This window comes from Lissotriton helveticus, chromosome 3_1, assembly GCF_964261635.1.
Source record: "Lissotriton helveticus chromosome 3_1, aLisHel1.1, whole genome shotgun sequence".
In the NCBI taxonomy this organism is placed as follows: Eukaryota; Metazoa; Chordata; class Amphibia; order Caudata; family Salamandridae; genus Lissotriton; species Lissotriton helveticus.
In genome coordinates this window covers 1,750,481,764-1,750,509,001 of record NC_136061.1, presented here as the reverse complement: position 1 = coordinate 1,750,509,001, position 27,238 = coordinate 1,750,481,764, and the positions used below count along the sequence as shown (strand labels likewise).

The 27,238-nt window shown below is 45.4% G+C and overlaps 1 protein-coding gene across 6 annotated transcripts in view; it reads left to right on the top strand.

Annotated features, from left to right (window-relative positions):
• Positions 1-27,238, top strand: part of LOC144823747 (protein 4.1-like) — a 960,864-nt gene that overhangs the window by 585,562 nt on the left and 348,064 nt on the right. For all 6 annotated transcript variants that reach the window (XM_078682548.1, XM_078682547.1, XM_078682545.1 and 3 more), the window contains exon 8: positions 6,550-6,637. In XM_078682548.1, the coding sequence (XP_078538674.1) occupies positions 6,550-6,637 (88 nt within the window). The remainder of the gene's footprint in view (positions 1-6,549; positions 6,638-27,238) is intronic.

Sequence of the window (27,238 nt, the reverse complement as noted above, 5' to 3'; positions counted from 1 at the left end):
TTATATTACCATGCGCCAATCACAATTCAGCATGTTCCTTCCTCGTTAACACACCAAGGTGTGCTCTCTACGGTCTGCTGTGCCCTCACCCAATCAGGAGAGAGCAACAGCTCAAAAGCCGGCCAAGTTGCATCAGCCAATCAATAGACTCTATTTATTTCTCAAAATCAGTCCCCTTTTAGCTCCGCTACCGCATTACCGACTGTTTCCTTCAAAACCGGAAACACTTTGTTGGCCAATCAACAATCACTGAGAGCCGTAAGCCCGTAAGAATTGTACAGAAAGTAACCAGCAGCGTATCTATGTTGACATATGGAAGTGTTAAGTAATGATCCACAAATAGTTGATGGTTAAGATATTTATTTCAAGTTAAGGTCCAACAACGGAGCTGCCTTCCTCCAGTACTTCTCCCTGCACAGCCGCGACAAAGAATGCAGGCTGTCCGGTGAGAAAAACCAAAGCAAAGAACGCTCCTTTAAAACATAACAAATTTGCATCATAAGACATTCTCGTGCAACTACACTCGTGCTACTGTACGCGGTAACGTAACTTAAAGGGACAAAACACAACAGGAAGTCAACCCACTGAAGTAAATCCTCCCCATATACTTGGGATTTGCGGGATTTCCATATACCTGAATGTTGTTATCCAAAAATAGAAACACCTCCGTGTTCGTATCTACACCATAAAGAAAAAGAAACTCAATACATTTCTCCGAAAAAATAGCATAATGTCATACTCCACTCGACGGTCATTCTAATAATTCATAGTTATTGCCCAATACTGTAATTCACCCATAATGCAGTCTTCATCTGACTGATAGCCCTAACGAGTTAAGTCTATCATGACATCGCAAACAATAATAAAAGCCCACTTCGTCTTAAAGGAAAAAGCACTATTGTTGATTTCCTGAATAGTCCAAGCATCACTCGTTGTATTAACCCACTTAGCTTTGTAATTAACCAGCCATAAGGAATATAGGACAGATCAAGACTGTCAATTGAGGCCTGAACACAATATTTGAATCCCTATTAGGTCTAATAATCTATGCACTGAAGCGTGACTTGCACTTAACCAACATTCTACGTTCCAAGTAGCACAATATTTCAATGGACATTATTATAATATAGAGCTTATTTGGAATTATTTGTGTAAATCTCCCAGTGCATACCTGTCACAACCCTTACCGTTTGTTTCAGATTTATATTTTGATAGATGTTAAGTTGGGGCCGTTGGTAATTGACATGGATGTGATATCTAGGCAGGATAACGATCACAACACCTTAAATCTCTCTCTAACCCCACTGGGCCCTAGCATTGCACCATTTAACGTATAACCCTATACAGGAGGCATCTCCCATCTAGTAATAGACACAGGCTGAGATGGTGTGTTATCGCTCCTACCACTGATCTACAGGCTCAGCTGTACAAGGCAATTGCTATAGCCTTAGAAGCAGTTTTGGCACTAGAAGGGAATGCATTTGCAGTTCCAGTATGGGCGACCCTTTCCGATATTCACAGTACCCTATTTCGCACCATTATTGAGCTTTCACAGGTAGAAGCTAGGACTCTGCCCAAACAGTTTCACATGGCCAAATGGCTCAACAAAGAATGTCGAATAGCCAGACAAGCTCTAATGGCTCAAATGGGGGTGGGGTCGCACACTACTCACACACCAGCGGGATCGCCCCTAAGGACTGTGGTAAGTGTAGTTCGTGTTCCGCGATGCATCTTCTTTCGATTCTCTGCTATCTTCGCCAACCCTGGACACATGTTTCGGGGTATTTACCCCTCATCAGCAGGGATTAGGCCGTGTTCTGGGGTTGCCGGTGGCTGCCAAATATTGCCAGGTTTAGTACCACTCAGGCGCGCAGGTGCGGGGTCCCAGGCTCGTCAGCCAACTGCTTGAGGGAGCTTTAACATTACAAATGGGGGTGGGGTCGCACACTACTCACACACCAGCGGGATCGCCCCTAAGGACTGTGGTAAGTGTAGTTCGTGTTCCGCGATGCATCTTCTTTCTATTCTCTGCTATCTTTGCTATCTTCTAAATTTAAGAAGAACAAAGGTCCTAAGCTTTAGGTAAGATTGAAGAACAATATTATATAGACCACAATAGGTTACTATATCATTTGCTCCCTTGTCCAGCCGGACAGGGAATTTATTAATCAATTCTAGTATAAAAAGTTCAATTACATTTCGCAACAAAACATTTCATTGCAGAAGGGCACAGTCCTGTACCGTACTGAAAAGATAAGTGAAGGGATAGTAGAAAAAAAAAAAGAAAAAGAAAAAATGTTTCAGGCAAGGAAAGTGAGCAAACAGGGCACTTTTTGAATCAAGATAGACCGTGTTTCCTGGAGTAACACATACAGACATTAATGTACATTTGTTAAACGTATGTCTACTCAAAGGAGTCGACGTTTCGATCCTGCGCTCAAATTAAAAAGGGATCATCTTCAGGACTATAACAATAAGTTTGCCTGGTTTGAATAATATGCACGCCTCCACTGTGATATAAACGTGTGGAGTGGAGCGTGGTCCAATCAATGTGCGCTGGCCACTGTTGCGGTGCGCTTAATTCGGGCCCCGACTAGTAGCAAAAAGACACGCTAATGCGTAGGGAAAGGGCAGTGAGCCTTTCAAGGTATCCGTACACGGTTGGAGATCGGGGGAACGTGGGCTAATTGGTTTTCGTTGCGCCGCTGGTCAGAGTGGATCCACGGGTTTAAGAGCTATGTCCGAATGGGGGCGGACCACCGGTCGGGTCCGCTAGCTCCAGAGGTGGGGTAGTTACGGGAGTCACGTAGGCTGGATGGCCTTCGTTGTGGGGCGGTCGCTTTAAGTTAAGGATCCGCGAGTATTAGATCTATGTCTTGAGAGGAACGGACCGCAGGTGGGGTCCGGCTGTGCTAGCTACTTATTGGGTTCCCCTTGATTATTTATAAAAAAAAAAAAAATCTTTGCTATCTTCGCCATCCCTGGACACGTGTTTCGGGGTATTTACCCCTCCTCAGCAGGGATTAGGCCGTGTTCTGGGGTTGCCGGTGGCTGCCAAATATTGCCAGGTTTAGTACCACTCAGGCGTGCAGGTGCGGGGTCCAAGGCTAGTCAGCCAACTGCTCGAGGGAGCTTTAAAATTACAAATGGGGGTGGGGTCGCACACCACCGGCAACCCCAGAACACGACCTAATCCCTGCTGATGAGGGGTAAATACCCCGAAACACGTGTCCAGGGATGGCGAAGATAGCAGAGAATCGAAAGAAGATGCATCGCGGAACACGAACTACACTTACCACAGTCCTTAGGGGCGATCCCGCTGGTGTGTGAGTAGTGTGCGACCCCACCCCCAATTGTAATGTTAAAGCTCCCTCGAGCAGTTGGCTGACGAGCCTGGGACCCCGCACCTGCACGCCTGAGTGGTACTAAACCTGGCAATATTTGGCAGCCACCGGCAACCCCAGAACACGGCCTAATCCCTGCTGATGAGGGGTAAATACCCCGAAACACGTGTCCAGGGATGGCGAAGATAGCAGAGAATCGAAAGAAGATGCATCGCGGAACACGAACTACTCTTACCACAGTCCTTAGGGGCGATCCCGCTGGTGTGTGAGTAGTGTGTGACCCCACCCCCAATTGTAATGTTAAAGCTCCCTCGAGCAGTTGGCTGGCGAGCCTGGGACCCCGCACCTGCGCGCCTGAGTGGTACTAAACCTGGCAATATTTGGCAGCCACCAGCAACCCCAGAACACGGCCTAATCCCTGCTGATGAGGGGTAAATACCCCGAAACACGTGTCCAGGGATGGCGAAGATAGCAGAGAATCGAAAGAAGATGCATCGCGGAACACGAACTACAGTTACCACAGTCCTTAGGGGTGATCCCGCTGGTGTGTGAGTAGTGGGTGACCCCACCCCCAATTGTAAAGCTCTAATAGCTGCTGTCAGAGGGGGATTAGAGCAACCATTCAGGAAGCCAGAGCGTCATACAAAGTCCAATTGTGCGTGACTAGAAGAGACCATGAAAAGGCCAATTGGGAGGCGCTACTCGCTGCATCCAAGGTAAAAGACCATCGCTCGTTCTGGCATCTCGTGGCAGACAAGGGCCCAGATTTTACGTAGCCACTGTGTAGTAACATAGCGGCTGATTCGTGGGTCGGACATTTTGCAAGCCTTTATGCCCAAGATGGGGGAAGGAATGAGGGGGCCATGCTGCCAACTTCTGGCCCAATTTTGAACCTGGGGTAAATGGGGGACGGATTATGACCAATCATGCTAAACATCCGATCACCATGGGGGAGTGGGAAAACGAGTCTCAGTCATCTAGTGATTTCCCTGTAGATGGGCTGTTCATTCGAACTGACCATGCTTTTAGTCCCATTACATTGAATGAAGTTGAGGCAGCAATAGACTGATTACAGAAGAGAAAGCACCAGGGCTTGTTAAGGTGCCTGGGGACCTGTTTAAAGCTGAGAAGGCAAGCTGGTGCCCCAAATTTGTGCTTCTATTTAACAACATCATGAATGATTTCCGTGCCATGTACGTGGGCAGGGGCTGAAATTGTCCAAATATATAAGGAAGCCGAGAGGTCTGCCCCGTCAAATTATCATCCTATTAGTCTTACCCACAGTTTGCAGAAGCTTTTTAGCCAAATTCTGCTGAGTAGATTGAAAGTTTGGATTGAGGAAGTGGATATATTGACACCCCTCCAACCAGGCTTTAGGGCTGGGACGATTGATTCATTGTTATAACTACAATAAATTTATTGGAAATACGTCACTTTGGGGGGTGGGTGTCTTTACATCACCTTTTCGACCTACTTTCGGGTTTTGCTTTAGTCCCTAGGGAACGTCCGTGGACAATTCTAACCAACATGATGGTATTGAAATAACTAATTGATGTGATTAGGTGGCTTCATCTGTATAATTATGCCCAAGTTAGGTATGGCCCTGCAGGGTAATTGACCGATCCCATTCCAGTGACTTGGAAGCGTGAGACTGGAGTGTGTACTAGCCCCCATTTTGTTTGTTATACTTTAACAACTAGGTCAACATGCTAGAACATTGCAAGACTGATGCCCGGTATCTGGCTAACAGGAAGGCCCCAGCCCTCCTGTAAGCGGATGACACGCTACTGTTCTTGAGATCCCCAATAGGTATTCAAAATCTCATGGACCAGTTCAGAGTCTTCTGCATTAAGAGAGGGCAGGAGATCAACACAAGCCAGACCAAATATATCATGTTGAACCCTTATAAAACGACAAGATCACACCCAGTCCTCAATGGTACACAATTGGAGAGGGTCCGCACCTTTGAATACCTGGGGATCACTATCAACGAGCAATTTGGCTGCTCACCCCAGATTCATAAGTCCAAACTTAGATTAGAACACTAAAGTGGTGGTTTTCTCAGAGCCTTGAATGGGTCCAGCTTTCGTCCAATGACACCTGCAAGCAGATTTACAACTTGCAAGCCTTGGGGGTGGGGGAGGATCTAGTCCTGAGCAGATCTGCTTTTCTGTCGGCTGGGCTTGAAAGAGATTAGGAAACTTCCCGTAGCCCCCAGAATTCCATGGCTGGGTACATTAAGAAATCACTCAAGGAGATAGTGTGTGGTGACAAGTGGGCTTATCCAGAAACGTCCCGTGGCATTTTCAAGACTACGCTCAAGGAGTGGTATTGGAGAAAAGTAGAGGACCGTTTGCACCATGGAGGGGTGGGGGGGGGGGGGTAGGGTATCCTAACTTCTACCTTTCTGGAATTCAAAGATACTCATCTCTTGGAAAGGTACATGGAAACAATTTAGCCTCCGGGTGCCAAGACACCTTACATCAAGTTCAGAAATGGAACCTTGCCTCTTTACTGCGAAGTGGCGGCTCACCCTCGTTAATGCTGAACTCAAGCTAAACTGCCCATTTTGCCTAGATGCCAAGGAAACTATAGATCATGTCCTGCACATTTGCCTGAAGTACCACACACATAGGAGGAAATGGATTCTTCGGTTATGCCACAACTGGGCATCAGGTACTATAAAATTGCAACTAGGGTACTCAGGGCTGACAGGCTCAAATAATTGTTTGTGCTGTTTCCAGGTTTCTTTTATGTATGAAGACTCAGACAGAAAAAGATTGCCACATTGTCGCCCAGTATCTAGCATCTTAGAGTCTTGTGTTTCCGAGTTGCACTTTGCTGTCATCTATGATTTCCTTCTTAGATCACGTAACAGTAGGAAACCATTATAGGAGCTGTTAGATGAAATCCACTCTTGCTTCTGGAAATTATTGTGATGTTCCCCCTTTATGCTGCTAGTCTCAATTGTGGGTATTCTAAACATTTTAATAATTTTATATTCTATACATAATGTTCCTCGTATAGGCTGCTAGTGTTAACTGTGAGTTATCACAAATATTTTAACTTCTTTCCTCTTTATATAAGCTATGTTTAGTGATTTTATGTATGATTTTATATTTTTAAGTTATTATGTTTGCTTTTATGGCAGTTGGCCAAATAAAGCATCTTATGGTATGATGATTTTGTTTTCTTTTCCTCGAAGGTCAATGACACCAGCACAAGCAGACCTTGAATATCTGGAAAATGCCAAAAAGCTCTCCATGTATGGTGTTGACCTGCATCAAGCTAAGGTAACCGCCAGTTAGGTTAATGTGGGTGCATAGTAGCTTCCTTTTCTTATTCATATTATCATAGCTGCGGAATGTCAGCCACAAACATTTTTGAATTCTTTATATGATTTTAACTCCCCCCTCCCCTTCCCCCCTCTCCCCCCCCCCCCCACACACACACACTCACACAATATTGCTCTATATTGATACTTGCCAGAACAACGTTGGGCCACTCTGGGTGGTCAGGCTTCCAAAGCCAAACTTCCTTGGAGACTGATAGACCTTGTGACAAATTCCTTCCTACAGGCCCCTATGGTGTCTCCCCCCACAATGGGCGAACACAATCATAGGTTACCTGGCATCAGCATAGTTGTACCAACACACCAAAAAGTCCAGCCTCACCTTTGATACATAAAGAGCACCAACACACCAAAAAGTCCAGCCTCACCTTTGATACATGAAGAGCATGAGAAAAGGGTAGAGAAAACATTCTCGAGAGAAGTATGCAAATTGCTGCAGACTTTTCTCTGGAGCAGTCCTTCTATTTGCAAAAGTAGCTTTAAAACCTGGACTGTGGTACGAGCGTGCTCCTGAGATTCAGCAAGACGCAAAGAACAGATGCCACATGGGTATTGGGACTCAAAGTGTACCAAATCGACCGAGCATGCACATCTGCGGAATACAATTGATGCACTTCCCCGTGCCACATAACTCAGCAGCTGGAATTACAAACTGTCAAAATACAGCGACTGGGATGATCGCGCCCCTCAAGGACAGACAGTCACATGATTTAATGCTTGACCGCAATGCGACATTCACACACACTCACACCACTTGGGTACAGGAGCATCAGTACTAGCTTCTCTCCTACACACACTACTGCATAATGCATTCAGAAGCAATAGAAGACCCCTCCCACACATGTCCACGAATACTCACACACACCATATACAGCATGTTGCAGTAGTGCAATCTTTCCTTACACAAACTCAAGTTGAATAGTGTGTAGTGCAAGATTGTCACACACACATGGAATCTTCTCTGGTACAGGAAGGCTGGAATTAAACACAAAACAGAATGGCGGCAGCTTTGGAAGAACACCCCATGTATGCACACCAGGTCCTACTGACAAGCTATAACATGACAGCAGTGCAAATGTGTCCGAGAATACAGGTCTCAGAAGTGCAAAGTTCTCTTAAATTGCATAATTCAGGCAGCAGCAGTGGAAGAACCCTCACATGTGTATACTGTGACACCTTCCCATACACAGTACGTACAATGCGTAGCAGCAGCACATTTTTACTCAGACACAATCAGAACTGCCTGTGCATTAATAGTGCAAGATTCTTTCTCACACACACCCACATGCCCATAGAGTGCATGCCAAGATTACATAGGAAAAGCGATTATAATGAAGGGTGACCGGATGTTCCTCGATTGAATTTGTAGCAACTGGAGAGGCATTTTCGAGATGGGAGCTGCATATTTCTTATTCAGTTGCGGAATGTGTATAGTGCTTTAAACTTAGATGCTTCCTGAGTGCCCTGACGGTGTGTGATTGGAAAGGCTTTAGATGTAGTGAACTATATGGTAGATGTTAGTTGAAGTGAATGATGTTCATTGACATGCTTCAAACATGGTGTTGGGGATATGTTGCAGTGCATGAACATGAATTCTTGTAGAAAGTGTGAGAGTCGTGTAGCTATGCTTATTTACTTACCAGTATGCTTTGCTTAAAAAATGTATTGCACAACTGACTCATGTGCCATGTAGCCCAGAGACCTCACAACTGGAACTCCACCAGCGAGACCTCCCTCTGCGCCTGTTGGGCCCACTGGATCCGCTCCTGGATCTGTGCTGAGCCCAGTACCAATGCCGCTACTCTCATCATCCCCATGGTGAGACCTGCCTTCTCCGATGCCGATGCTAATTTCAATGGTGCTGGTAAATCAATCGATGCCTTTGTCCCACGCCAAACTGGTACCATGCAGACCCAATCTGGTATAAAGCTTGATGCCACTTATTCCACTCCAAGATGATTCCTGTGTCTAAGTTTGTAAATTATGTGGCAAATACACTTTGTCTATCTTTAAAGGGAGACCTTAGGGGTATACTGAAGGTCAAAGTGTCCTTTCCTTGCCCTGGGGTATAGTTATCCTGACACCAGACATTGTTCCCAAAATGTGCACTTCCAAGTGAAATACACAAATGAATTGAAGAAGGGTTGTAGACCGCCATGGAGGGCATGCTATGATAGGCTCCTAAATATCATAGGGGGCCACACACAAATTCTGAAAATGGCAGAAGAGGGCAAGGTCTCAGGTTCTTCTATCTCTTCTGAAAACATTTCTGGATGGGCTCAAGGGCTGTTTGTTGGTAAATGGTAATTGTGCTTTTTGAATTAATGTTATAAGTTGCTATTGAGATAAGTGGATCCCAAATTGGGGGAACTGAAGCTACACCTGAAGCTGATCATATTGCACAGGGTTCCTTATCAGAGATCATTTTGTTAAGGAATTAGGGAAGGTTTTTCCAGGGCACTCTTTTGGCTGTTCCTTCCAACAAGGTCTCCATAGTGGGCAGGGAAGACAGAACAACGGATGGCAGAATTGAAGAAAATTGGGACTTTCTTCTGATCAAGAGGATATGCCAAGGCAGAGGGGGTTTCAGGGAAGAGTCCACATCCCAGGAGGTTGTTCTAGTAAGGATTATCTCTTTATTTCCTTACAAGGTTAGGGCGGAGGGAAATGGATGAGGTTATAGGTGACCCTTGGCTATTGGAGATTGTTGAAGGGTTTCACATAGATATATGGTTCTCCCAGTGCAAAAAAATAAGACCTAAACCATTGAGGTTCTCCGATCAATAGTCAGCTGTTATAGACATGGTAGTAACGGATATGGAATTGAAAGAAGCAATTTTAAAGTCAGTAATGCACTCCAAGCGTTTTTGAAACACCGTATTCCTTATAGAGGAGGACGTAGTGTACAGACCAGTCATAAAATTTAAGAGGATTAAATGAATGGCCAATTTACCTCGATTTCAAGATGTTGAGAAATGTTTTTGTTCCAGGGGATTGCATAGTCATATTGGACCTGAAGGATGCCTACCCTAAGGTTGTGCATATTTCATCCTCACAGGAGGTTTCTTCAATTTTGTTGGAGGAGCAGGTATTCAAGTTTGTAGCTTTGCAATTCGAAGTGTCATTGATGGTGCTTCATCAAGCTGTTGCCGTTAATGGTGAAACATGTAAGAGTAAGAGGCGTCAGAATATGTCTATACAATATTCTGCTGATGGATCTATGACCTCTGCAGCTGCTGTGCAGTTTGAACTCAACTTTTGCATTGTTTCATGATCTGTGGTTTGTGAACAATCAGGAGAAGTAACTGGTCTGAGTCAGTCTGTGACCGTCCTGGGTTTTGCTCTGTAGCAACCAATCTGAACCTCCATTGAAAAACAGAGCTATGATCAAGAAAACCTTGTGGAATGCCACTGGGAGGGGCAAACTCTCCATCAGGAAGTTTGCCATGTTGTGGGACTTCTGTCCACATCCATTCACACTATTTGTCTGGGTGCCCTCCTCTATAAGGCACTGCCGATGTTAAAAGACTATTAATTTAGAAGTGGAGTGATTTGTGGAGGGATTTGGTGCCACTGTCACAGGAGGCCAGCATAAGATCTAGTCGTGGCTGGAATGGCAAGTCAATGTTTTCATCAGCCTGGACTTTGTGGTTGAGTCAGATGCCAGTGTTTAGGCTTGTGTGTGTGGGGGGGAGGGGGGGGGGGGGAGGGAGCAGGTGTGGAGATATTTCCAAGGGTGGAAGATAGACAAAAAATGGATCTCCACAAAAATGTTCTGGAACTGCTACCTATATCTTTTGTTATCATATCTCTGACAAAGAACAGTGGGTCTTGCTGTAGCCTCATTATGATGGACAAGCGTTTCTGCAGTCCGGTACATCAGCTGACAACGGACACTTATTCTAGGAGATTAGCATAAATGGCAAAGGTCTTATGACAATTTTGCTTGCAGCATCATGTTTTTTACTGCACAGTAGTAGGTTCAGGGCCAACAGAACATGGTTGTGGACTGGAGTTCCCGGTTCATTTAGGATACAAGCGACTGGATGTTAGACTGCATAGTCTTCATGTCTGTGATGCAGAGATGGGATCGCTGCAAGATGGATCTCTTTGGTCTTGGTTACATAACCAGTTACCAGAGTATTTCAGCTGGAAACGGGATCCATGTACTAGGGATGCGGACACATCCTTGCTGACCTGGAAAGGAACTTAGAGGTCCCCCTTTTGCCATGCTAGCTGGAGTATTGGGGCAGACAAGATTCCAGTTGGTAGATTTGATCCTGGTGACTCTGATCTTTAGATTGAATGCATTGTTCCTGGCAATACTGGAGCTATTGTAGGATTTTCCACTAGTGCCTATTTCCCTCTATCCTGGGGATCACACCTGTTGATTCTGGATGAATTATTGAAGCTGAAGGAGTGGAGGATTACGGGGGACGTTAAAAGATCATGGGGCTTTCAGACACCAATGCTGGTCTCATCCAACCGACAAGGGCAGAGGGTAACATTAAGGGATACCTGTCTGCTTAAAGGAGCTGGTTGTGATTGTTTTTGTAAATCTGGATCCAGTGTGGAGAGGAGTGGTACATGTTCTGGAATTTGTGGAAGCAGTAATGACGTATAGGACAGTGAACGTCTTTTGGTCTACAATTTCAGCAGACCATTTCCCAGTGTGATAGACACTGGTCAAATAACACACTTGGGTCTCTAAGTTGATGAGTGCAATTAATCTATCTGTGCCCAAGAAGCATAGGTATTCTACCCTCTGGGATGTTAATAAGATTCTTAATATGTTGCATTCTTGGCAGGATACCAAGTTCTTATCCAGAAAATAATTGTCTGGTAAACTTGTGATTGTGTTGTGTTTAGTATCTTACAGATGAGTGATGTCAGAGCCTTGGATATCTTTGGCATTATGTTTATACCAGATGGGGCGATACTTACTATTTGGAATGATAGGCGCAAATCCAATACTAGGTTAATGTTGTGCACAGGATTTGAGGAGACACTGAAATTGTGTGTGATGAAATGTTTCTGATGGATACTTCTAACTGTAGATTCCTCACTATGTGAATATTCTATAGTTGTCCCTGTGCAACAGTAGGTGGCATTGTGCAGCTCTGCGATGAAATTGTTCTGCTACGGAAGTGATCTATGGAGCCACATACAAGCACCACCCATGCACGCTGTTGTCCGTTCATTCTTTCTGTGCCTTCAAACCTGGAACCGAGCTACTCCTTAGCCTTTTCAATTTTTTTTTTCCACAGTGCAAAGTACTCATAAGACTGCATGGTTTGAGCAGTGCAGGGACTGCCAGAAACTGATGCTTGTGACAGACCCTAATAAGGTGCCTGGGTTTGGAACTACCCGGTTCCAGGGCCTGAGATGATTGCGTCCAGTTGCATCTGAAAGCCATACTGGACCGAAAAAAACTGTCGCCATACACCAGGGTGAGAGGACATCAGTGTGCCACCCAGTCTCGCTCCCAATCTCCATCTGAACCGATTTCGTAACTTGTCCCGTTGCACCTCGAATGTTCTGGTACGACTTGCCAGAAAGTGGAGGCTTTTAGGGAGGTGATGCTGCTCATTTTTACACTTAACTGGTTCTCTCAGACATGCATTTGGGCTCCAGGGCCACAGGGGACTCCATTCAGACGTCCGCCTGCAGGTCTACCCTTAGCACTGTCCAGCCCCCTCCAACCTGCTTCGGTTTCAGCACCTACATCAATTCTGGTGCTACCAGCTGCATTGGTTCCCTTTACATTGGCGAAACTTGAGGAGGATTCCAAACTGTGCTATCTGACTTTGAGCAGAATCCACTGAGACTGCGTCCTGATCCCACCGGAATGCAGCCTGTCAGCAACAATTCAGATTATGGTCCCTTGCCCTTACCACACATTCTCGGTTCTTAATCTTTTCATAACCTTTTCAGCACTGATTCAAGCAATGACAAGGTTAATAAAGGGGATGACTTTTTCCCCAGTATGATGAGACCAATTGGTATGAGGAACTACAATATGCCATTGGCCTGAATGCTTCTCCAGATAATAGCCCTTGTTTCTCCTCCCGGCCTTGCCACTGAAGAAAGCGCCTCCTTCACTGTTTAGTTGCAAAAAAAGATTTGCCTACCCCTCATATATTTTGAGTTTTGCAATTACTAAGGCAACAATGATAAACACTTTTCTTCTGTTTATCATAGACATTTATTTGTCATTTCATACAAAATTTTCGTTATTTTTTGAACATGTATGTATGTGGAAAAAGAAACAATTGCACTTCCAACTTCTGCTCATATATCACAAATAATGAATTTCATAAGAAACAAGTGATTTTTATACAGTGAAAAATTAAACAATATGTGATTTATGTACAGTGACAAAAAAGTGATGATATTTGTCAAAACAATGAAGTTATTTTCAAAAATAACTTCATTGTTCGCAATGTACTAAATTGTATAAAAGCGGTATATGCTTGATTGAAATCATTATCTTGCATCGTTGTTTTGACAAATATCATTTTCCACATACATACATGTTCAAAAAATAACGAAAATTTTGTATGAAATGACAAATAAATGTCTATGATAAACAGAAGAAAAGTGTTTATCATTGTTGCCTTAGTAATTGCAAAACTCAAAATATATGAGGGGTAGGCAAATCTTTTTTTGCAACTTCATTTGGCCCAGCCAACCCTTCTGTCCCATGGGCTCTACTCCCCCTTTTTTTCAGTCCTTCACTGTTTAGGCAGTAGGCGACTGTCTTGCTTCGCTCTCAAAAATACCACTCCCACACGATGACCCAAACACGACGAAGGAAGAGACTTAAAACACAAAATTTCCTAGAAAGGGATTTCACTTTATAAAATGGATCACAACAAAGACTCTCTTTTTAGAATAAGGCTTGGGTTTTTATTTATGCTATACTCTCTAACAGAAAGGCTTTCCCAGATGTCAAATTAACATTCAAATATATATATATATATATATATATATATATATACACAAGCAATAATAAAACACTTGGCTAATGTAACAGTTAAATGCATGAATAATAATAATGAATAAACAAGCAGCAACTAGTATTGGACGTCCTGCACGAAATCAGAAAGATATATACACTAAATACATCAAATGATTACTTTGGATGTGATCTCTGACTCACTCACACATCACAAAGAAAACACCTCAAATGACCACAGCCACTGGCCACACATCACAATGGCAATATTCAAAACTCAAACACTTCACCTGGTGCAATCTTCATCCTGACCCACTCCAAACTGGGGGACCTACAACCGAAGCCAGGACAATCAGCAACCAGATGCCTGCATTGAAGATGCGTCCATCGTTCAGGCCCAAACAATCCTGGTTTCCAAACCAACAACCCTCAGCTTTATAGTCGCAAAACACACTAGAAGGTTTGAGAGTCTTTCTTTCCACGCCAAGGAAACTTACTGGAATTGGCCACCATCCATGCAAGCATTCCAGGGCAAAAGGAGTTCCCACGTACCCTCTGCATTCTCACATGTTCCAGCCTTCAGCTTAACTAAGCTTACGAAAGCCTCCATCCAGCAGAAAACAAAACAACCTTGAACATGGATAAACAACTTGAGCAAGCTGGGGGCCGTCCTGTGTGCTTAAGAAACCTCAAGCAAGGCAGAGTCAGAATTCAGGATGACATGAGGTCATGTCAAAGCCAATAGTAAGAACTTCATAATACTTCCCAATGTACAAAACAATGCACATTTGTGCTCCATTGCCTATAGCCTCACATACTTCATCTCTCAATGTACAACAGAGGTGCCCATTTGTGCACCACTGCTCATAACACTGCACTTTGAGACCAAAAAGTACATTCCACACCTCTCTCTCTCATGCTTTCAAATGCACATCCCACACGCAAGGCTGTTCTACTCTGTGATAGATCCCTTTTTAAGACTGCAAGATTACACAAAAGAAACCATTAAGGGGAAAAGGCATATGCAGAATGTCGTACATTCATGCTAGGGTAAAGTAAAATACCAAAAGACAATTAAAAAGATGGCAGTCAAAGGTCATTACATGGTGTCAGACCATAAGAGTGCCTCTAGCACTACAGCGACCCAAGCAGTTCGCCTACTACTGCGTACTATGGAAAACTAATGCTCTTGCTGGGGTACTTCAGACTGGTCAAGTACCTAGAGAACCGCTATTCCCCTTTAACAAAGCACTCATAATACTTTCTTGAGCGAACCCAAACCCAGACCCACCAGACAGGAGGCAGGTGTCCCGGCGCCACTGACCAGCAGATCATGACTTCCATACACAGTGCCCCACGCTAGAGAGCTTGGTGGTGCAAGTGTCCACCGGTATAGTAAATCATACTGCCTTCCCCTCCACCCCATCTGATTCGGAGTCTAAAAGAATAGAGTCCTTTGGCAAGCTCATCTTTTCATCCATTAGCTGACTCTCATGGAGACAGTAGTTCAAGTTTTACTAGCAGCTCTGGATGACCTCTAGGCAACCCTGACCCAAGCTAACCAGGGTGGCCATGATGTAGCAAACTTTGTAATCTGCTGTGGCTTACACACGACCGACTGTCTAGGTCAGGCGATTGATAAGAGTGTGGCACCTAAGCATCAAGCCGAGCCTGGATGAGGCTTGCAGGCTACCCCGGGTATGTCCAAGGATCCCTAATGGACATGCCATTTGATCGCTCTCACCTGTTTGAGAAAGCAGAATCCTACCTGGAATGTTTTAAAGAAAGCAGGGTCATAGCACATTCCTTGGGTCTGTTTGCCCCATCTATGTATTTCCATAAACAATTTTGACCCTTTTAAGAGATTCTCCAATTCCGCCAACGTCCAACCTGGTGACAATCCCAACATATCTCCCAGCGCTTTTGTGGCCTAGTCCGTGGCTTAGAAATGCAGTGCATGGATATCAAGAACAACAAGGAGCTCATTCCTCCAACCCTCTAGCTTCTGTAACAGCAAAAACTCTTTAGTATGTCCTTCATGGTTCATAGCCATCCTGTCGGGCAGGATTCAGCACTTCCAAGTGTTACATGTCTGTCTTGCAGCAGGAAGTGCAGGCCCTTCTTGCCAAAGGTGCCATTGAGACTATTCCGGCCTCAGATGTAGGTCTTGCTGCTACTTTGTTCCAAAAAAAGATAGAGACTTCCTACTGGTGACACATGCCAGATCATGAATGCGGACTCTCTAATGGGATCTGAAGTCCCAGTGGGCATAACATCAGGGGATCAGTCAGATTATATCCAGATTACGGAGGAGACTGTAAAAGATCTGCAGTGGTAGCTCCTAGATAGTGATTGGATCATTGGTGGACAATGGTGGCTCCTCCTCTAGGCTGAAGAGCGTCGCCCCACTTTTTTTTTCAGCAGTGAAGTTAAGAAAAAATAAAATGATAATGGGAGAGGTGAGCACACTGTAAGTGCGGATGAATGGCCAAACATTCATGCACACTTTGCATTTCAGCCTGCGTGGAGAACATGCCAAGGCTCCCAGTCAGCGTCTGAGCGCCGAAGCACAGCGCTCAGACCATTCACAACACTGCATTGCAGCGTTGTGATTGGCTTACTAGGAACCTGGGCTTGCTTCCTGTTCGGGCCAGAGAGAGGGACTACTAGGAGAGACGCAACGAGGAGGCAGCAAGAAGGTAAGTTCTTTTCCTTCTTTTTAATTTACACCAGCTTCTCCTGTGTTCCTCCTCCCCTCCCGCCCCCACCCGCGATCCGTGCTTGCCACCACTGGTTGCAGACCTCTCTTCTTACTACGTCCAGATTTGATAGTTGTGAAGGATGCATTGCTTCTGGTTTGGGGAGGTTCTCTGAGAGAAGATCTGCGACCCATGGTCTCTGGGAGAAGCTCAAATCAACATCAGTTTGTTGGAGTTGAAAGCCATCCAGTTGGCATTGAAGACTTTGCTACCCTCTGTCACAGGTGCTCACGGACAACACCAATGTCATGTGGTACTGCAGCAAATGGGGCGGGTGGGGACTTCGATCTTGGGCCAAAAGGCTCTACGCCTCAAAATGGCTGGATCTCTAAATGGATTATGGGGGTGTGTGAGGAGCACTCCTCTAATTGTGTCTCTGCAAATTAATCCACCGGTGCTGGGGCTAATAAGTGTAGTCAATCCTTGTTAGAAAATGCAAGTTATGACGGGTTTACAAACCCATCTAGACGCGCACTGTTCATCTGGTGTGATACACCTTCAAAGTTTTGAAAACATTCTACTCAACAATATACCAGAAAACAATTGGTTGTTTTAATACATGATTCTCTCTTTTATAATTTCTTTTACACACTTTCCTCAGTGCTAATTACTTCATCATGTAAACATATAATTCATATAATTCACTTATTTTTTGATTTTACTTATACAATATACATTTCATTGTCGGTTTACAACTCAGTTTCTCTATTCCGCCCAATGCATTTCGGTACTCATTGGTACCTTCATCAGGGGCCAGTCTGTGTGAAAGAGTCACTGCGCCTGGGGTCAGCGCGTTCCTGAACAGTGTATTACTGTTGATAAGTTGTGGAGCTGCCAGTGTATTTCTATTCCCTCAATGCTTTTACTTCCGATCTGAATATGTATCTCTGCCCGCTCTCATGTAACCGCTGTTGTCAAAACCGTCAAAAAATTTATTGGGCGGAATAGTGAAACTGTGTTGTAAACCGACAATGAAATGTATATTGTACATGTAAAATCAAAAAATAAGTGAATTATATGAATTATATGTTTACATGATGAAGTAATTAGCACTGAGGAAAGTGTGTACAAGAAATTATAAAAGAGAGAATCCTGTATTAAAACAACCAATTGTTTTCTAGTATATTGTTGAGTAGAATGTTTTCAAAACTTTGAAGGTGTATCACACCAAGTGAACAGTGCGCGTCTAGATGGATCTCTAAATGCCAGGATGGATGAACTCACTGGGTGACACCTAGCGGACCACGAATGACAGTTACACCCAGAGGTGGATCAGGACTTCTTCCATCAATGAGGTGAACCTTGGCTTGATCTCTACTCCACCTTCGAGAATGCACAATGTTAGCACTTTTAACAAGTCTCCAAGAATGCTCTATCTCAAAGATGCATTATGCACGGAGTGGAGCTTGGGATTTCTGTATACCTTCCTGATGTTTCAACCTCAGCCTTGGATTTCAGTGCAGATGACTCTGAGGCTCCTGAGGTTGGCCTCCTGAATCCTGCTGGGGAATGTGTCAGACTTTATCTGGATTTCAGAGGAGACTGCCAAAGATGTTCACTGGACTGCAACTGTGTCATAATTTTTGCTAAAATTGACTCGCTGATATTCAGCCAGGCCTTGGCGGTCACCAGACTCCTTCCCGCCAGCGATCTTGCAGGAGGGCTTGCTGGCTTTACAAGCTGGATCTCTAACACTGTTGATCTTATAGCCCCACCACTCGTCATAGGCACTCCAGAGACTTCCCCTCTAATACTTGGTTCACTCCTGCTCTGAGGATACTGATACTGATCCATTATTTAGATTAATTCAACCATAGGTGCATGAACCACAAAACAATACAACTGAAAGCTCCTTAGTAGCTTTTATTTCAATTACAAAAATGTATTTCAATAATTCTCTCTTAACCCCTTCGCTGCGGGGTGTTTTCACCTGCTGGGCGGTGGGAGGGGGGGAGGTAACACTTTCACTGTCTGATTCGGTACTTCATGCCTCATCAGCGAATCCTATCAAGAATTTAGGGGTTTGGTTCAAGGAGAACCTCACATTCTCAACCCAGACCAAAAAGCTGTCAGGGGCCTGTTTTGGATTTTTTTAAATTCTCAGAAAATTCCCCCCCCTTCTTCCTCAGGCGGCCTAGGAGACAGTTACCCGAGCCCTTATTCTTTCTCGGCTAGATTACGCCAACGCTTTATACATTTGCTCTCCGAGCTACTTAAACATCCCTGCCATATGTAGCGTGAGACAAGAGCTTTGTGCCCTACACTGGCTGCCCCATAGCAGAGAGGGTTAAATTCAAGTCCTTAGTTAACGCCCACTGTGTAACCCACAGGGCCAGGCTATCTTCAGAAACGCTTCTCCTTTTACACTCCCGCAAGACACCTGCGTTCTACCTCCCAACTCCTGGCCCAAGTCCTGCGCTTTTGCTGGCAAAGGACGGGCGGCAGCAATCTGAAAGCTGCTTTAGCTTGAAATGCGCTGCCTCTCGCTCTCCGATGCACTCAGGGCCCTATTCTTTTCCAAAAGAAGCTGAAAACTTTCCTATTTCCCTAAATCTGGCTCCTCTCTATATCTCTCAAGGTTCGCACCAGGACACTCTTGTAGTATCTGTGCGCTGTACAAATTAAATTATCATAACATAATATTAACAGACTCCTCTCCATACCCCATCCAGATTTGACAGTGATGATAGATGATTCACTTTCAGGATGGGGAGGGCAACTAGGAGAAAGTGGAGGCTTCTGATTTCTTATGAAGTCTCCACTCTGCATCAGTTTGTTGGACTCGAGGCCCATTCAATTGCCGTTGAAGACCTTCCTGCCCACCAGCAGAGGAAGGCTGCTGCAAGTGCTCACTGATAACAGCAGACGTGGTACTAGAACATGTGGGGTCGGGTCCTGGGCTCTTTGTCAGGAGGCTCTGCGCCTCCAGAATTGGCTGGACTGGCAAGGAATTTCTCTTAATGGCAAACTACCTGACATGATCCCTATATGCCAGGACAAACAAAGTCAGCCACCAATGCCTAGCGGATCACAAATGGTAGTTGCACCCAGAGATGGCACGGGGGATCTTCCAACAGTGAGGAGTGTCAGACTGGGATAGGCTTTTCCGACCTCTGCATTGAGGATGGCTCTCAGATAGGCCTGGATTTTAAAGGGTTGAAGATTGGACTTTACAGTGTTGATGGTAAAACCCACTTCATGACCGAGGTCTATAGTGGCTCGAGTGTGCCCAGGGCACTGCTGTTGAAATGTGCACTTTGTCAATCAACCAGGTATGGAAATACATGGACCCCCTGTCTTCACAGGTGCGCAGCTACTACAGCAAGGCATTTTGTAAACATGCGAGGTGTGGTATTGACCACGAAGGGCAACAGTTTGAACTGGTAGTGTTTGCACTTACCACAAACCGGAGCTAGCATCTTTGAGATAGTGCAGCCATGAAGTTACCTTGCTGTAGTGGAATGACATCCTGAAAAGTGACCGTGTGGAAGTGTTCTGACATGATGTACTCGTTCATGGCCTGAGGTCCAGAATGGGCCTGAGGGACCTGTCCTTTGGAATGAGGGAGTAGAGGGAATACACCCCTGGATCTGTAGGTGTTGTGGCACAGGCTCTATAACCCATTTGAGAAAGATCCTTGGACCTAATCCCGAAGCAGGCGTTTGTGCTCTGGGAAGAGAACATGTTTGCTGGGTGGCATGTTGGGTGGTGTGGAGGTGAGCTCCAGAGAATAACATTGGTGGTCTGAAGTGATGTGTTGCCATGCAGGGAAGAACATCTGAAGTCGTCCCTCGACAGGTGTTATGTGGTGGAGGGACAAGAGTGGCAAGTCATTTCTTAGTTGGTGCACCTCCTTTGGGGAGATACCTTTCCCTCTTCCATTGGCACTATTACCACAGAAGGCACCCTTAGATGTGCCTCTTGTGGAGGTTTGTTGAGCTGGCTGTTGTTGAAAAGACATGGAGGCTTCAGGGGAGGTGGTCTTAGATCCTCCACGATACACTGAGCGGTGAAAGGACCCATGAGGGAAAGGCGTCTGTAGGGCGCCCATGGCCTTTGCCGTCTGTCTTTTTTAATTTTCTTCAGCATCTCATCAACCTGGGGCCCAAAGCAGTCAAAGGTCCGGTTGAGGAGCTGCTGTTGAAAGTCCGGTTTTCCCGAGACACCGAGCCAGGCTTGTCTGCAAAGGAGTACGCTTGAGTTGATGACCGAGCAGATGTACCAACTGCAAATATGGCACACCTAATGGTAGTGTTAGAGATAAAGGGCTCCTCTGGGAGATGTAGGAGGAGCTCTTCCATTTTGTCCCAGTTGACTTGGTTGTATTTGGAGAGCAGGCCGATGGAGCTGGCGATAGGCCAATGATTGGTGGACTGCGCTGCGACACGCTTGCCACGGATGTCTATTCGTTTGCTCTCTCTGTCCGGCAGTGGGGCATAGTAGATGCTCTGTGATTTTGCCTGATTCCAAGCGGTATACACCACCAAGGGGTCAGGTGGGAGTTGGCCCCTAAAGTAGAAAGGATCTGAAGAGGAGAGCTGAAGGTGATAACCCGAGCCTTAACCGGCTCCTAGAAGATATCAGGGGCAGATTTGAGCATTCCTTTCAACATGGGCAGATACAGCATAGAACGATATGTAGAGGAAAGAGTTTCACATAGGGAATCCTATTCAACAGGTTCTTTATGCATTTCTATGATATGGTAAGCTGCAGCCCTACCCGATTCCTCGTGGTAGGAGATGGTGTCATCTGGAGAAGAGGGGCGGACTGAGTAGAGGTTGTGATCGATTTCTTCAGGAGTATCCACATTATAAGAATCCCATGGGCCCTCTCTTGGAGGCATGTCGTAATTACCCCCCCCCCCCCAACCACGTTCACCCACTTCATAATGTGGTCACCCCTGATGTGTGTACAAAAGTGGGTCAGGCAAAAAAAGAGGTGTAGGTCCGGGTGGGGTGGGATGGAGGAGGATAGTGGCGGCACAGGGTCAAGAGTAGGATTAGTGGCTTTGCTGTGCTTATTCTGTTGCTTTGTTGTGGTGGAGGGGGCTCTAGCGCTTCCTCAAAGCTGAGCTGTCTCTTTGGAGGTCTAGTTCCTGGCGCCTGAAGTATTGTGAAGATTTGGCCCGTCTATGGCGGGATGATTATCTGGCTCTGGCGAGTGTAGAGTTTGTCCTGCAGTTTCTGGAGTACCGGTTCAAAAGCTGATCTTCCAGTCGGCACCAAACGTTTCCGTGACCGCATCGGCGCAGATTTTGTTTTCGACACCTTCGTATCGGATGCCTGGGTTAATGCTTAAAATTTTCCTTGGCGCCGATACGAAACTGGGCATAGTGTCCGTAGTCGACAGTCGGTGTTGACCATATCGTGAAGGCAGTGGTGGCCCAGAAGTCTGCCTCTATGGCTCCAGAGGCAATGAACACCTCTTGTTTGGTGGAAGGTTTGAGCGGTGTCAAAGGGGAGCAGGAACTGTACTCCCGACCTGTTGAGCTGGCAGGAAGTCTTTGATCTCAAGGTCGGAGCCGACACCTTCTACCAACAAGAACGTTTCCACGTTGGCAGCTGAAGGCTTAAGATGATGATTCCCCTCAAGGTACTAGGTGGCGAAGATGTCTAGGGTATCTTTGCTGCTCCTACGTGGCATCTCGAGTCAACATGCCTGGCCATCTCGAAGAGTCTTCTTCAACTGGATGGACCGACAAGCGTCTCAAGAGGCCTCGTCATGCACAAGAGATAGCCAAAGATTACAGACCTGCTGGAGGTAGGCCTAGAGATTCTTCACACAACATTAAGGGCAATATTGAAAGGGCGTCCGTTCCATCTCAGGTGAAGCATGGTGAGAGCAGACTTAATGGAAGGAAAAGAGGCCACGGCAGGCGAGGCCCCAACAGGGACTGGAGCTGACCAGAGACCTGTCCCGGAAGAAACTCTGTCGACTCGGTAAGAGAGAAGGAGAAACATAGTTGAATACAATATCCAATAGGACACTATGATGGTGTTGATTCGGAGCACAGGGGCACACGTCTGAATCAGAGGGTGGAAAGAATCAATCTAACAATGAAGCCAATGCCCATGAGAATTGCAAGCAAGAGGTGCAGTTATAGTGCCTCAAGAACAATTCTTCTAAGAAAAACAACTTGCATGCATCTGGGATCAACACTAGATAGCAGGAGTATGCACAGCATGTGTATCTACAGCCAGCCATGCCTCAAACAGAGCATTACCAAAGGTAAGTAACTTATTCTTCTTACGGACACTTCTAAGAGCAGATTCCTCACCTAGTGAATAGATACCGCAGCAATTCCTCCCCAGGTGAAGGGTCTGAACTGGCTGAAACCAAATGTCCTGCAGGTTGGAGCAGGCAAAGTGCTGAGGGACAAGACCGTCGATGCATTAGTGTTTTATGAACATGTATACAGACGCCCACATAGATGCCTGACAAATATCCAGGATGGACACTCAGGGTGCCTACGCAGTGGTAGGAGATTTTGCTCTGGTGTAATGAGCTCATAGGCCTTCTGGAGGCTGCTTCTTGTCAGTGCGTAGCAGAACTTGATGCAGAGCACAATCCATCTAGAGATGGGCCACTCTTTCAATGCCTTTCCCTATTTTGCCCCCAACAACCCCACAAAGAGCTGATTTCCATTCATTGATCCTTAGTGCAATCTATGTAAAAGCAGAGTCCAAACTGTGAAGTCCCTCTCCCCTTTTCGAGGAATCAAGTGGAACAAAAAATGCTGGCCTGTTTCAAGTGAAAAGGTGTTGCCACTTTCAGGAGAAAGAAAGCTCCGATCCTCAGCACCAACTTGTCTGGCAAGAATACCGTAAAAGGCAGTTGAAAAGAAATAGTCTTGACGCTCACTCATATTTCAGAGCTGATGTCATGGCAATCGGGAAGACCGTTTTCAAGATCAGAAGATATAACGTACCACTGTGCATTGACTCCAAAAGAGTACATATTAAAAAGGTTAAAACCAAATTTAAATTCCACTGTGGCATCCCATATAGGTTTTGTAGAAACAAATGCTGTAACCCTTTCAAACGTCTTATAACAATTTGTGATTTAAACATAGAAGGCTGATCTGGAAACCGCATAAAAGCTCAAAGAGCAAACAGCCTTAACAGTGCTCAAAGTAAGTCCATGCTGGGCCAGGGACAAAAAACAAAAAACAAAACCTAAGACAATTTGGCTTGTAGTTGGCCAATCTGGAGGGTGTTGCACCAAGCCACAACTGTGTCTCACTGTATATCAATGTGATAGAGGGATGCCTCGCCACCATGATGACATCAATAACCTCAGAAGGATGGTTAAGTGAGATCAACTGCTGCCACTCAATCACCATGCATGGAGATGCGAATTGCGCACGCCTGGGTGGAAGACCCTGCCATGCTTGCTGCAACAGAAGATCCCCTCAATGTGGCAGGGTGATCAGAGCACAGATGCTGATGCCCAAGAGCTCTGGGTACCACACTCTCCTGCCCCAATCCGGTGCCGCTAGGATGACTTGGGCCCAGTCATTCTCTAACTTCTTCAGAACTCTGGGCAGGAGAGTTAGTGGTAGGAGCGCAAATAGGAACCCCAGGCTCCATTCTGGACAGAAGGAATCTGAGAAAGCTGCTTTCGAAAGTCCAACAATCAAGGATGCTGGTGTTGTACGTTCTCAGCAGTGGCAAAAATATTGAGTATTCTTAAAGAAGCACGTGGGCTCACCACTCGTGCCTGCTTGGCTGCCTAATGGAAAAGGTTTGTATGTTACTGCCTGTCAAACCAGATTGACGCCTTAGCAGCCAATGTTCAAAACATTGTTTGGTATCTACTACATAGCACAACATATGAACTAGCCTTCACCTCCATTTGGCTGCACTTGGTTGCAGTGGCTGCTTATCTCCAAAATGGGCAACATGTCTCTCTTCAGGATTACAGTAATTAAAACTATTATGGACGGGCTCAAAAGCAGCATTCCTCCCCGAATGCCTCAGACCCTGGCATGGAATCTTAACATAGTCCTCACAGGACTCATGGGTCCTCTGTTTGATCCCCTTCAGTCATGTTTCTTACAATCTCTCCCTTGGAAGGTAGCTTTTCTGGTGGCTATCACATCATTAAGATTTATCAGTGAGCGCCAAACCGTAACTATACAAGAACCTTTCTTTCAGGTTCATAGAGATAGGGTTGTCCTTCGCAAGACCCTACATTTCCTCCTAACATTGGTGTCTCCTTTCCACCGTAACCAGTCTATAGAACTCCCAGTTTTTTTTCCTAATACTGACTCCATTGCAGTAAGTCTTCATAACTTGGACATCAAACCAGCCTTGATGTACTATGTGGATAGAATAAAGTCCTTTCGGAAAACACAACTGTCACTTTTTCTGAAAACTGCATAAGGGGGAAGGCCTTCTCAAAATCAGGCATTGCCAGATGGATAGATAATGCATCGAAACCTGTTTAACAAAAGCTAAAAGGGTTCTGCCTGCTTCTCCTAGAGTCCACTCTACTAGTAAGAAAGCGGCATATATGGCCTTCCGAGGGACATCCCCAAAGAAGACATTTGTAAAGCAGCTACTTGGTCTACACCACATATTTTCACTGAACGCTGGTCTGTAGACGTATTAGCCTGCCAACAACCCCCGTTGGTCAGGCTGTAATGCGTACCTGTTTCCAGTCTACTGCAACATCTATAGGCTAGCCATCTCATAGAGGAGGACCGCTTTACATTCTATGCACAGCATGTGTATCTACAGCCACACATGCCTCAAACTGAAAATTTTATTTACCCTCTAAGCATCTGTTTGTGGCATTTAGTGCTATAGCTCCATATGTGCACACCCTCCTCCCCGGAGGCATATGGCTGTTGCAGTTATCCTTTTTTCTTCCTTCTCTTGTCTGTTCATCTTACTATCTCTTTCCCTTTCCTGTATCACTTTGGTCCAGTATCATCCTCCCCCGCCATGCGAAAAACAATCCAACAGTGCAGCCTTTGACCATGCACATTGCAAGCAAAAGGTGGAGTCTCAGTACTTCGTGAATCTAGAATAATTCTTTGAAGAAAACCAACTTCCACGCATCCGGGCCCAACACTTACGGCACGAGTATGCACAACATGTGAATCTACAGCACTATATGCCACGAACAGATGCCTAGAGTCAATTACATTTTAATTCTGGTGGATAATCTAGTTATCCACAGATTCCTCACTGACCCTTCCACCTTTGTGCTCTATGAACTGGACTGTTTTCAGTGTAAAAAGGTTCCAGACTAGAGATCTGCACATTGGTCATGCCAGTTTGTTTACGGGCTCTGTGTCTGAGGGCGGTGGACAGCATAAGAAAGCAACTGACTTCATCATGCATGGGTGACACTGATATGTGTCTCCGCTCACCACTTCCGGATCGTAATGATGTTGGCACGGAGCCGCAAGAAGCCACCCACTGATGCGCTTGGTACTGCTTCCCAGATAAAGTCTGATGCCTGGAGAGTATTCACAAGGTAAGGAATCATAGGTCAGATAGAGTATCCACCAGAAAGAGCATTACCAAATATAAGTTACTCGTTCATCACAGCCTTCAGTACAGAGGCTGATTTGGGAGTGACAATTGCGGATTACATTGAGGAAATATTTTAAAACAGAATCCTCACTCTCCTTTGCCAGGTAGGTAAAATGGGTTATGAAGTAGGCCTAGCATTGATGTGATAAGTTTTTCTCACTCATTTAGGGAGGTCTCTTATGGATTCTGGGGCAGTTTAATTGGGAGGGTGCCTGTTAGACAAAAGGCCCAGACTGATTTTCTAAATTAACCTTCAAAAGATTTATTTTGAGCCAATCTCAAAGGTAGCATCCCTGGCGTAAGTAGGCTTTGAACCTGCTTAATCATTGCCTCTGGACCCAACATAACTTGTTTCATCCTGACTATCATTATGTTTTGGTTGTAAGTAAATTATTGTATTACTTTGATGGTTTGAGTATTATGTTTAGGTCTCGGCTAGCGAAAGACTGCGCACATGCGCAGTCTCGCTGGCGAGACTTAATGAGATGGGGGTATTTTCACTAGCGAGGTTAAGCCCCACCCCTCTTTTCCATTGGCTGGCGTCACCGTTCAGGCTTAACGGTGGCAAGCCATTGGAGAAGAGGTCCTAGTGACGTTCTTCTTCCTCTTCAAGCCCCGTTCTTTTCAGACTGGGTTCCTTGACTTACTGCTGTGGTAAAAGCGCTCTTACCTTCTTTATGGGGCCATCTGTTTCGCCCCATTAAGAAGATAAGAAACCTTTTACATCAGCTGGAAGGCAGTCTGAAAGGGACCGGGGCTAAAAGACAAAAGGCTGTGTCATGGCGAGCGCTTGTTGTTGCTGCTCATCACTTCGCTGAGCCAACTGGTCTATTTCCCGGCATCTATCGTGCGATTTTGGCTGCAATACGTCAACCTGCCCATCCCCCGCAGCCTTTGCGCACTGCTCCTGCTGCTTGTGAACTGTAGCATAGCCATAGAGCTGGGGGCCCTCGTCTTAATGTGCCTGGACCGCTATGCGGCCATTTGCCATCCGCTTACCTACGAGTCTCATGGTGGCCATCATCTGCTTCACAGCCAGACAGGTCATTAACCCCGTCATTCACGGGTTCCGGTTGGAGGAGATCCGGAGTTTCTCTTCCAGGGGATCCTCATCAATAGTCATAGCACTGAATATTCCCGCCCATGTGCGGGACCCCGGAAACAATATAAAAATATATATGTAAAAAACACATATATCTCGCTCCACATATATGTATGTACATATATCATTTTTCTCACACCAATGCAGCTCCACAACTGAGGCTAAAACAATGTAAATA